Raw genomic sequence first — 13222 nt, 5'->3', positions numbered from 1 at the left:
GCTTAAGTTTGACTACTACTTCATTGTACTTTTCATATTAAATTTTATCACTTGGCAATATCATTATTCATTTGTTTATAATTGTACATTGTCTTCCATGGTATACATTGCTTGTATTACTTAAAGTATCCAGGTTTTTTCCCAGTTAGAGAATTGTAAATTATGCTTAGTTATAATGAGCACAAGGAAATAAGACTGTAGGGTGTAAGGGCAGTAATAGGTGGAAGAAAACTAGAAAAAAAACAGAATTAAGATATTATAGTTTAGAATTACAGAAGTGAAGATCTATATAATAAAAACAATGTAAAGATTACAGATTTAATAATTGACTGAAGAAAGACAAAAATAAGGAAAACTTTTTAGTAGCACTAGAAAACAGAGAAGTAGTCTTTAGTGGATCAGAAACACTAAGGAATTCCTGGAACCTGTGAAGTATACGTCATTTGTAAAGACACATTTTATACAACATGGGCAAAAATTGAATAGGGATAACAATATTTCTATCAAACAAAGTAGAATTTATGGTAAAACATAATGTAAAGAATCACCTTTCATTGAGTAAAATTAAAACTCATAGAGGAAAATGTAATTGCTGTGAATGCTAATAAACTAAATAGCATCATTGACATACAAAAACTAAAGCTGTTAAAAATACACGGAGAAATGGACAAAGTGATCATCACAGTGGGCCTGAAATATACCTGTCAGTGTTAAATTATAGGAAAAAATGAACATTAGAATTGATAAAAATTAAGTGGATTTAATTGACATATATAGCTTTACTTTCATGTTTCAGAATTTAAAAATATAAATTATTCTAAAATATATGTCAGAAATCAAATATTGGTGATATGCAACATAAAGTCAGTCATTTCTGAAAAGCAGAATTGTTGGCCACTTTCATAGATCACAGTGCATTAAAACTGTTAATATATAATTAAAAGATAAATTGGAAGGAAAAAACTCACTTAGAACCTGAAACGCATTCTCCTAAATGACAAAGAAGAAATCAAAAGTCATAATTAAATTACAGCATTTTAGAAAAGTAATTGTTCTATTAACATAACATAAAAACTGAAGGTACATGGTCAAAGCTATACTCAGAGGTAATTATGTAGCTTTAAATATTTTATTATTATTAAGAAATAATGAAAAAATTTTAACTAAGCATTCAACCGTAGAAATTAGAAAAACAGCACCTTTCTCTTTCTCACTCTGTTGCCTTCCCCAAATAAGTATATACATGAGAAGAAAGAAAGTAGAAGAAAAAATTGAAAAAATAAACTTATGAAATGAGAAGAAATAAGAGATAATGGGCAAACACAATAATAATAGATGAACCTCCAACAGATAATGAAGATATTAAGAGAGAAACACAAATAGTAATGAGAGAGGGAATGTAAGTACAGATACCAAAGACATTTTAAAAGATACTTGATATTACAGTGTAGCAAATAGGAATTAACATTTGGTGAAATGGAGAATTTCTATAAAAATTGGTAATAACCAATACTAACTCAAGAGGATTTTAGAACTGTTCATGGGAGTAACTGAGAAAGAATTTGTTATTAAAAAAAAAAAAAAAAACAACTATTGTCCAAAGAAATTCTAACCAAAGCAATTAGAAGGGAGGCAAGGTTGAAATAAGATGAGACACAGAAAAAAAGGAGGCAAAATAAAATAACTTACAAATTATATTAGTGTTAAATGGAAAACCCAAAAAGAATTAGCTGAAAGTACCTGTCTAGTAAGAGTTTTATAAGAAGCCTAATTATCAAATTATTAAAGAGAAATAATTTTAATATATGCCAAGACAAATTTGTTAGAAAACAATGGAAAAAAATAAAACCATTTACTACAGTAACAAAGAATAAACTTGGCCAGAAATATATGCCATCTATATGAGGAAAGCTACAAAATTCTGAGTGACTTAAAAATCATTAAGAAGTGAATACATTTCTGAAATGATTAAAATCTAGTTTACGAGATATCAAGTCTCCCCAGATTAGATTTGCATCAATTTTATTATCCTTGTGAGACTTGGGTGGGGGTGGGGAGGTTGTTCCTGATCAACATTTACAAACATTGGTAATACTTACAACTGGAGGTGTAAAAAGAATCATAGCTGATGGTTATTGCCCTTTCAGAAATTAAATTTAGATTTAATTCAGAAATTAAAATGATATAAAAGTAAAATAATTAAAAGTATGGTATAGGTGCTAAAAGACATGCCAAGATTGATGAAACAGAACAGAAAGTCTAAATGTAGACCCATAGTCTGGCATATATAATTGTGTTACTGTATGTAACAGAGTAGGGTATATTTCATTATTTTTAAGTAAGATACTTTTGAATGAAAGACACCATTTTATGTATCTCCAAGAAAGTAAAATATGATTTCAATTTACTATGTCAAGCTATTGATCATAACATGCATACTGATTTCAAAAATATTAAAATGTGGAAAAAGTATGTAATAGTTGAAACAAATATGAATTTAGTATATGGTGACAATTCAGATCATCAAAGAATGGGTAACTCTTCAGATGTTATAAGACTCCAATAGCAGTTAGGGGAAAAATTAAGTGGGATTATAAGATTAAATGTAATACATCTATAAAAGTACTAGGGAAAATATAGGTTTATATATAATATTAAAATGAGGAAGCCTCTTTTAAAAGCAAGGCACTATAGTTGAATATTGTAAGGATAATTATTTTGGCTCCTTAAAAAATTAAATCTTTTATACAGCAAAAGCCTCTCCAAATTAAGATGATTGACAAATGAAAAGTGCAGAAACAAAAGTATTTGCAAGATAGGTGATAAAGGTTCGTTTTACATTTTAATAAGGCAGGATGCTAATTTCGGAGTCCATGTTATGTGGTAGAGAGGACATAAGACTGCAAGCAGGGTATAAGCATTGACCCCCTGTTCTGCCAAAGAGCCAGGAGGAAGACTGTGGTTGGTAACAACATCCGATCCCAAGAATTATGGAAAATAAAATATAACTTTAATTTTAGAAGCCATCTAGTCCCTTCAGCATAATTTCCAGAGGTGCCTTCAATGCTAACCAACTCTCAGACCTACTGTGATGACCACATTCTGAGTACTTTATGAACTCTATAATAATATTAGGTAACACTGATAGTTTGCTAACTTCACTACTTCTTGGTTCCCTCTAATACATTTTTGAATGTTGTTTTATTTTGTGATTGCACTTATTAATGGGTTTTTGCTGAATGGTTCTCTTTTATTTTTGGTTTTGCATTAAACATTTCATTTTTAAATATAAATTATTCTGAGTTTGTATGGTTTATGAGTAACGTGGCATCTCAAATTTCAGTTTTAAATTTCATTATTGTACTCCTTAATCTTTCAGATCATTAAGGAAGAAGTTGTGAACACTCTATCTGTAAATGTGCCCAGGTTTTTAGTTTTCTTAAACAGGGAACCCTGTTTGTTATAAGCCCTCTTTTTCTTTATAACTTTTTGTTTTTACATGGGTATTTTTGCTTGATAGAATTAAACTTTCCGAAGAGTGTAAAGAGATCAATGGGATTATCATGAATGCTATTTAAATATGGCTGCTCATTTCACTTTCAAAAAGATAATTAATTTATATGCCTAGATGGATGATTTGTCTTCAGTACCCGTTTTTGTTGCTGTTGTTGTTGTTTTCCCCAGAGCTTAACTCTGTGCCTATAGATCTATATCTATAATGGTAGATCATAACATGGATATACTTTAGTTGTTCTGCTCTGAGCTGTATTTGTTATAGCAGAACCTTGATATTTCTACACATAACATTCCATTTAAAGGACTTGTGGGCAATTCCAAAGGTATAATTTAATGACTCTTAATATATTCATTCAGTGAATTTTGACCAAGGCATAGATTTGAACTGCTGTACTGGAGAGATACTTAGCTAGGTCATAAGCCTCGCAGATTGCCTGGTATTCACATCTCAACCCCTCTGTGTTGTACTTTTCTTGCTATACGTGTAGTAATTCTTGTGAAGTAATTTTTAAAATCTTGTTTATGAAAAAGGCTGTCAAGTAGGAGAAAACTTTAGTAAAACTGAAAGGCAATTCCATTGTGATGTGAGGATAAGGGCATGAAACGTGACTCTCAAGAAAATAAGATTTAGGAGACAGAAGCCTGTATAAACAGTTCCATATTTATATTTTGGGGATTCACAAAGGTTGAAGGACATAACCCTTGGTTTGTTTTTTGCTTTTTGTTCTTGTTTTTTGCCACACACAGGATATATACATTTAAGATAATGAACGCTGATTGCCATTTAGTATATGGCTTTTACTTGCAGTGTCCAAATTCATTATATCTTGTTTAAAGTTTCCCTTGACTATGGAATAATTGATAAAGTAACTTCTGCAGCACTATTGCAAATAGATAAGCATGTAGATGTCTTTACTGTTTAAAGTAGATAAACAAACAAAAAGAGCAAAAAGGAGAGTCCAGATCATTTATAGTATGAAAAGTAAAGAAAGTGAACATTGATGGTGGTAAAGGGGCTTAATGTGCAACCGTCTTCCAGACTCTATGAAATCCTTTTGTGCTCCAGGAAAAATAAAGGATAATAGACTATTATAGTCTTCATGGGAAACTAGTTACAGTCGGAGCTGCAATTCTACATTCTTTCATTAATTCGGAAAACATTTTTTTAGTTCCTACTATATGCTAGGCGTTTTGCCAGCTGAAGTGGAGCTGAAAAAAATAAATAAAACTCTAAGCCCAAGATACTGACAGTCTAGAAAGAGAGAGAGAAATAAAATTTACCATGATACACCAACTGGTCATGTTAAGGGAATAGAAAAATGCCTGCCTCACCTGTAAGTTAGAGGCCTCCTGGAGGTCATTGTGAAGGAGGTATAGGGATCAACTGGTGAGGCGGGAGGGAAGGCAATGGGGAGCAGTGCAGACCTGTGGAAAAGCATGAGCAAAGGTGTGGGCAAGCAAGATGCAACCAGGGCACTGATAGCAATGATCTGACAGGTAATATGGCAGTTGAGAGTGGCCCTTGTGGCAGGCTGAGCTGGGGATTGAATTTTAGACCTGCACATACCAGCTAAGTGGCTTTGAGCAAATGATGTAACTTTCTGAGATTCAGTTTCCTCATCTGTAAAATGAGAATAGTCACATCTACCTCACAGAATAAATTGTGAAGACTGGAGATCATGTGTCTACCAAAGTATTTAGCACAATGCCTATCCCACAGTGGGCACATGGTACAAGTTTGTTATTATATACTCAGAGACAGAAGTGATAAGGACTTTAACAACACTTTGTTTACACAGAGGTAGGCTGGGTCATCAAAGTGACCTCTGTGAGGTCACTCCTCACAGAGACCACTAGGCTCAGAAACTCATAGAACAACCAGTTCAGTAAAGATTTATCCTAATGTTGATGTAATCTTCCATTTTTATTGACTATGTGTTTAACTTTTATTTCTAAGTAGTCATTTTTATTTGCATAATTATTTGCAGAATCAAAAGTTTTCTGCAAATTTGATTCTGTTGGATACAGAGGTGTAGATTTGAAATTTGAGACTGCTTATGTCAGTTGCCTCCTTTCTGCATTCTATTTTGTATGTAACCGTGTGTGTGTGTGTGTGTGTGTGTGTGTGTATGTGTATGTTTAACTTCTGGTTTCTCAGTAAGGAAAGGAGATCTGTTTGACCCAAAATTCTGATGTGCATCAAAATCGTTCTCTTGGCAAGTGTACAAAAATCCAATTAGCTTCCAAAGGACAAATTGTCTTTGGGGACTCAACTGATCTAAAATTCGTGACCGAGTCTGGAAGAAAATAGTACTCTAGGATTTTTTGAACGCCAGCAATGTACATTTTGAACTACATGAAACTAGTTCTCATATAAATTCTGTTTACTTCTCTAGCTTATATTTGTGGGGGTTAATTTGCTTATTTCAACATACTAAGCATTCCTAAGAGAAAAGTGTAAGACAATCTTTGGGTGTGTGTGTTAAAGTCCACAAAAACTATGATAATCAACAATAACATTTGTTCAATTTCTCGGATTGTTATAGGGGTTTGCCAACTTGTTAATAAGATGGAGGAGAATACTGGCAAGGTTAAGCCTTTCAACCGAAATGACGAACAGTTTCTGGAAGCTTTTGTCATCTTTTGTGGCTTGGGGATCCAGAACACGCAGATGTATGAAGCAGTGGAGAGAGCCATGGCCAAGCAAATGGTCACATTGGAGGTGGGTGAAGTTTAGGGACCTCTCACACTGTACAGCCAAACCCTCATCTTTTACCTTTCCCTCATAATCACTCATGGTGTGTGTGTGTTCTGTCATTGTGTCCTCACCAAAATTATGTGATTTCGATGATGAGATCCTTATTATCCTCAACTAAAGAATGAAAGAAACTAAGACTCAGAATATTTAAGAAACTTGTCAAATGTCATATAACCAAACCACAACTCAGGATGTTTATCCCTTTATGCCTTTGCTTTTTCTGCAGAAAGCAATATTGACTTTAATAATCCATTGACACAGATGACTACTGCCAGTTATCTGTCTCTTTCCCATTGCCTGAGCCTCCCCATCTTTCCGTGAGAACAGTTGTGGAAAAAAATTAAAAATAAACAAACAAACAAAAAACAGAAACCCTAGGCACTCTTAAGAGAATTAGAAGTGAGGAAAAGGAAAAATAAAATCAACGAAAAGCAGGAAGAGTTTTAACTCCTGGAATCATCTGAGAAACTATTTCAAACTATAAATTTATATACCCTACTTCTGAAAGTTCTGATTCAGCAAGTCTTGGGTAGAAGCTGGGAATCTGTATGACTACCAGGCTCCCCCAGGTGACTCTGAATGTGCAGGTAGCGAGTGAAGAAACCACTGGCTCCCAGGGACTGACCGAGGAACACTCTTTTCTCACAAAGGACCAGCCGACTCCAACAGGGTCAGTCCTTTCTACATATGTTTCACTAACTGCCTTGAAATTATTCAACTGATGTAACATGGAGATTTCTTATCTAGTTGAAATTAGAGAAAATCAGTGTTTGGGATATAATAACATTTCCCTCAATCTCTCTTAAGTACATAACTAACCTTAAAGAGCTAGAGAGACATATATTATATAAAATATACCAGATGGTACCCTTTACTTTCTATGCTGAATATATTATACTAATAGGTTTGCTACAGTATTATATAAAAGACTTTGAATTATAAACCAGTGGAAATCTGTTTCAAATATATATGTACACATATACACACAAATATATATTTCAAATATAGTTTCAATTAGGTGCATATACACGTACATATGTGTACAAATAGCTTTAAATATACAGATACACATATATACATATATCTATATATGTGTTTATTATAAAATATATAAATATAATTTTTAATCTAATTTTTTCAGTTTCATGGTTTTTCATTGAAAAATTGAATCTAAGTCAGCTATCAATTAGAAGTTATTTCTTTTTTAAATGTTTTATTATGGAAAGTTTCAAGCATATACAGAAGTAGACAGAACAGCTTAATAAGCCCTCACATACTCATCATCCATTCAGTAATTATCAACCCATGACCATTATCACTCCATCCATTCCCACCGCACTCCTCTGCACTTCCCTTCCCCTCCCACTGGCTTAGTTTGAAGCAATCCCAGACATTGTATTACTTTGTTCAGAATCTCTGAATATTTTCCTGATTGAGACTTATTTCTATCTTTGTAGCTCTCTTTCAGTTAAATATATGGATAATTAGGCTTTTACCTAGTATAAAAAGTTTTTGATTTCAGGTCATATGTGTAGTCATTTCTATGATCATAGATATAACTTTGAAAAAAATGGTCCTTTCTTTATGAGACCATTGGACAAAAGCCAAGGGCACAAACCCCTCAGGTCTTCAAAAGACAGTGAATTATTTTGACCTGGAAGTTGTGATCATTCTAATAACAATAAAATAATGATGACAATAAAAGTAACTAAATTTATCAGATGTTTCAATTGTATTCTAATGCTTACATGTATTAACAAAGTTAATCCTTATGCCCCATGTGTAAGTTATTTTTATCTTTTGTGTGTGATAAAATTTTTTTAACTTAGAATGTATTGTGTCATTTCTTTATTCATGTATCCATGTTGCACTGCACTTGTTAATATTAGTCTAACTCATGGACACAGTATTAGCTTTTCTTGGGGAACCACCACTGTAGTCTCAGTAGCAACAGGTTATAGCCATGACCCATCAATTTCACAGGTGCAGGAGAGAGCAGCTGTGAGTTTCTTGAGGTTTCCTAGTGATTAATGGTTCAAATGGCAAGAAAGATGCAATGTAGTGCAGTATGGTAACAGTTCTAAATCATAAGATAGTACACATATGTATCATTTGGCTTTAAATTTTTAATTACTTAAAATTTTAAAGACTGGTTCAAGAAATACTGGTTTGGGTTGCTGAATTACTTTACTCACCATTTAAAGTTTGAAAATGAGCTACCTTTTCATCAATGCTTTTTAAGCTTTTGGGGTTTTTTTTGTAAATCTGTGTTGTCTCTGTCAAAAATGAACTTTAAAAAAATATGCTTTCAAAGCATGATAGATACTTTAAATACAACCACTACCTTGGTTTAAAAGAATGTTTAAAAAAAAATCCCATTGCAGTTTGGGTAACCCTTACATGAAATGCTTGAGACCAGAAGTGTTTTGTATTTTGCATTTTTTTTCAGATTTTTGGAACATGTGCATTATACTTAATGGTTGAGCAGTCCAAATCCAAAAATCTCAAACTCAAAAATGTTTCAAAATCCAAAATTCTCTGAGCAGCAGCATGACACTCAAAAGGAAATGCTCATTAGAGGATTTTGGATTTCAGATTTTTAGGTTTGGGATGCTCAACTTGTAATTAGAAATGATTGCTTTTGAAAATGGAAATTAAGTTAATAAGCCTGATTTTTTAACTCTACTAAGTAATGGAACGTGTATAGGTTAGGAATTGAAAGCTGGGTCCTAAATCTCCTTGTCCTCTCACTAGGTGTGAGCTTACAGCCAAATCATGAGACTCCCTGAGACTCAGTGTCCCCAACTGTCAATGGATGGCTTTACAGGCCAGCACTACTCTCTTCTCAGCTCTTAAATTGTAGGAGTGTAAAGGGATCCTTAAATCTGCATGACTGTGTCCCAGGCATCCAGTTTTTCTGTGTGAATTCTAGAATGGTTACAGGCCTCATCTGAGAGCCACTTGTAGACTACTTTCTTTCCAAATATTAACATCAAAATGTCAGATTATGCAGAGATTTTCTCTTTAATTCTGTACACAAGCAAAAATAGCTAAAGTCAATATTGTCTTAAAAAAAAAAAACAAAATAAATTTTCTGCCAAGTTTGAGCCAAAAGTTATTTCTAGGCTGGCTTATAAATAATGTGTTTGTTATAGCAATAATGTCAGACTGGAAGTTACAAGAGTTTTCTTTAAACATAGGGAGTATAACTTTTTGTTTTCCAAAACAAGCAATGGAATCTAAATCTGGGTTTTTCACTGTTGAAGAAAACAGCAAATAAGATTTGGCATTCTGAGGAGTCTAATTATCTCTCCAAGAAGATTTAGCAGAATTCCAAGCTTGAAGTTCTAGTCTACATGTGGTAGTTCTCTCCTGTGTAACCTGGACTTCTTTTCCTACCCTGTAGGTTCTGTCGTATCATGCTTCAGCAGCAGAGGAAGAAACAAGAGAGCTACAGTCGTTAGCGGTAATTATCCTCTTTCTTTTTAAAAATTACTAATTACAGACACGTAATTTAACCAAATTTGGTAAATATTTAGATGGATACTTATAAAAATGTTTAATTAACTCTGCTTTCTTGCAGGGATGCAAAGTCACTGATAATACAAAGCAAAAGGCATTAAATAACTTATACTGACTGTGTAATATAGTGTATGATTCTGATATTTGTTTCCCAGTAATTGCTATAATCATTACATCTTTTTGGGGCCAAAATTAATTACTTTTCTTTTAGTTCCTGGAGAAATGGGGACCACGAGGTGGTTGTTTGGCTAGCGTAATAACAAAACAATTTATAGTTTGTTACTGATACCTACTCTGTATTATCAAGAATTGAGAGTGATTTTAATTTCTGACCATATAGCTTATAAAATGCTGTTTGAAATTGGGGTCAAATAAGGTCAGTTCCTGAATTCTCTTTGCATTATTTAGCATACAATGAGAGAAAAGCACATGGATATGTAAGTAGATGTATGTTGTAGGTCTTGGTTTGGAATGGCTTGGTTGAGATTAATGAAAATTTGAGGCACTTTAACACTTTACAACCTAGGTTGTCCTCCTGTGTTTAAATGTATTTGTGATGACATAGGTAAGGGCCATGTGAGTTGTGACAACAGTTATGTAAGGAATGAGAAAAGTGTGAACAGATCATTGAGAGTCTTTTTCTGTCATCCTCATCATAGTTTGCCACATGCTAAACTCTTTGTGCCCTTACGTACATCTTCTCATGTAAACTGCACAACTGTTTTCTCATGTAAACTTCATAACTATGTTATGAAGGCCGCACTGAAGCCTGGAGAAGCCCAGTGACTTGCTCAAGGTCACTGCCATGCAGTGAAAGAATGAGGATACAAGTTCACCATCCAGAGCTTGTGCACAGAACACTGTGCTGAGACAGGAAAGATGATCCAAATATTTTGACCTTGGCAATTCAAAGAATGATGGTGACATTAATTCATAAAAGTGGAAATATTAAGATGAATATTAAGAATCACATGATTCAAGCAACACCCTTCATAGCTGCTCCTCCACTCTCTTTTACACAAAACATTATAATTTTTGAATAGTCTATATTCATTTCTTCCACCATTTACTTTTACCTTTTGCAGTTTCACTTCCCTGAAACTGCAGGTTTGATTTAGGACAAGATAAGTTTGAGGTGCTGGTTGAACAACCAAGTGAACATCTTCAGCAATCAGAAAAGGCAGGACTCGAGCGATGAGGTGGTGGTGTTTAGAACTAGAGGTGGAGATTTGGGAGTTAACATCCCATGGTAGTGAAATCATAGGGGTGCATCAATTGGGAGAGAGTGCAGAGAGGTAGGGAGACTGAGAACAGAACTCCTGTGAATATAGGCTTAGATGGAAGGAATAGGAAAAGAAAACAGCTAGGAAGGTAGAGAAGTGGTAGTTAAACAAGGAGGAAGATTTAGGATAGTGCAGTGGCACAGAAGGCAAAATAAAGCAGTTTCAAAAAGGGAGGAGATCTCATCAGTGGTAGGAAGGATGAGAAATATGAGGATTGTGAAAAAGCTGCTGTGGATTCGTTGATTAAGTGATTATTGAGAACGCAGTTTCAGGGAAGTGAAACTGCAAAAGGTAAAAGTAAATGGTGGAAGAAATGAATATAGACTATTCAAAAATTGTAATGTTTTGTGTAAAACGGAGTGGAGGAGCAGCTATGAAGGATGTTGCCCAAATCATGTGAAGTTTTTTATTGTTTGGTTAGGTTTTGAATGTGTGAGCTGGCATTGCTCACAAGCAAGAGAGGCAGAATGTTCTTAGGCAAAGGCGGAGGCACAGGAGTCAGTGAGAGAATAACAATGCGAGACAGTGAAGAGATAAGGACCTTGAAGAGGGCTAGGCATGAAAGAGCAACACTTCTTTTGCCCAAACAAGAGGATACAGATAATAATAATAGCTACATTTGTTGAGCACTTCCTGTATACCGAGCGTGTTTTAAGTTCTTTGTGTAAGTCAACTAAGTTTACTGAATCCACAACCTAAATGATCAGTATTGTTAGCATTTTGTAAGAGGGAATTTGTGGCTTAGAGAATTTCTATTGTGCTTCTCAGGATCTCATTAGGTTGTAAGGAGGGAATGGTGCCAGTACTAAATCCAGGCAGTCTGGATCCAGAGCCCACACAAGATTGCACAGCACTGGAGAGAGAGTAAGTTAGACAGAACAAAGTAAAATGAGGACTTGTAAACATTCTCAGTTAAATCCATGAGTAAGAAACTGAGTCATTTGCCAGTGAAACTGAGTTAACTGCCAAGAACAATTCTATGAACTTTAGATACTAATTGCACCTGAAAGGTTAAGGTCCTTTTTGAGTTAACCTCATATGGAATTGTCTATATTTATTTTGTATGTTGATGACAGTATTTGAAGTGATGAGCAGTTTTTCAATTATTTACAAAGCTTTACAGGTTTAAAGTATTATTCACCTCAGGCTTAATTGGCCCATTTGTCTATTCTTCCTAGAAGGATGTAGTTTTCGAGCAATATGTTTGGTGATTTAGAAATTATCTACATATTGAAGTTCCTGCAGGCACTGCAGGGTTAAGTTATTTCTAAAATGAAGGTGAGGGTTACACTCTATCATTATATGTGTTGTTCTAGGTTAAAAAAAAAGCTAGCAATAATTTCTAAAGATGATATTCAAGTTTGTTTTTCACTTTGAAAATAGTAGTCTTTCAGAAAAATCTGAAAATTATTTTCTCAATGTTTATAATTTTAGCAAGAGAAAAATACTTTTGAATAACTGAAAATTGCTATATTCCAGTATTGTTCAAAACCAGCTGTTGTTGCATTTAGAAAATAGATTTCTGGCAGCTGCATTGAGAAATTTAGGGTTACATAGCTTGTAGGTCAAGTAATTCACTTAAATTGGTTGAAATTCAGCAACTGATTTCAGTTCTAGTTGTCTATCAACCAAATAAAAATGCCTGTACAGCCCTAGCTACACAGGTGTTTGTATCATCCAGCAATCACCAAAATTGCTGTCATTTGTCTGGTTATCTCAATTTAAAACCCAAAATAAATGGAAAAGCTATCAAATATTTTCTTAATTTTTATTTTAACAAATTTATTCTTAAGAGAATTAAATCTACTAAATATTTATGCCTGTGTCCAGAAAAATTTCTCCAGTTATAACAAAGTAATTAGTGGATAGGAAATTCAGAATCTTTATTTTTTCCACTTCTGTTGCTTGAGTGTTGTATCCCATTATAAATCTAACCTTCTCTTGGCTTAAAATTGGGTGTAGCATAAATTAGGTGTTAAACTGAGCATTTTGCATATATCTTTTAATGATCCTTAGTTGCAAGTTGCAGAGATAATAATAAAAGGACCCCGGCTGACCTGTTATGGTTATTAGAAAGTTAATTAATTATCAGAATATAATAAGTGCTTATTTATTATCTGAAAAACTAGGAAGTAAATATTTG

General features: G+C 33.8%; 1 protein-coding gene across 5 annotated transcripts in view; it reads left to right on the top strand.

Annotated features, from left to right (window-relative positions):
• Positions 1-13222, top strand: part of PDE5A (phosphodiesterase 5A) — a 134736-nt gene that overhangs the window by 80471 nt on the left and 41043 nt on the right. For all 5 annotated transcript variants that reach the window (XM_008969489.5, XM_003816428.6, XM_003816429.6 and 2 more), the window contains exons 10-11: positions 6063-6238; positions 9681-9740. In XM_008969489.5, the coding sequence (XP_008967737.3) occupies positions 6063-6238; positions 9681-9740 (236 nt within the window). The remainder of the gene's footprint in view (positions 1-6062; positions 6239-9680; positions 9741-13222) is intronic.

Source organism: Pan paniscus, chromosome 3, assembly GCF_029289425.2.
Source record: "Pan paniscus chromosome 3, NHGRI_mPanPan1-v2.0_pri, whole genome shotgun sequence".
In the NCBI taxonomy this organism is placed as follows: domain Eukaryota; kingdom Metazoa; phylum Chordata; class Mammalia; order Primates; family Hominidae; genus Pan; species Pan paniscus.
Note: the sequence above shows the minus strand (reverse complement) of the source record. Positions and strands in the feature narration are given on the sequence as shown.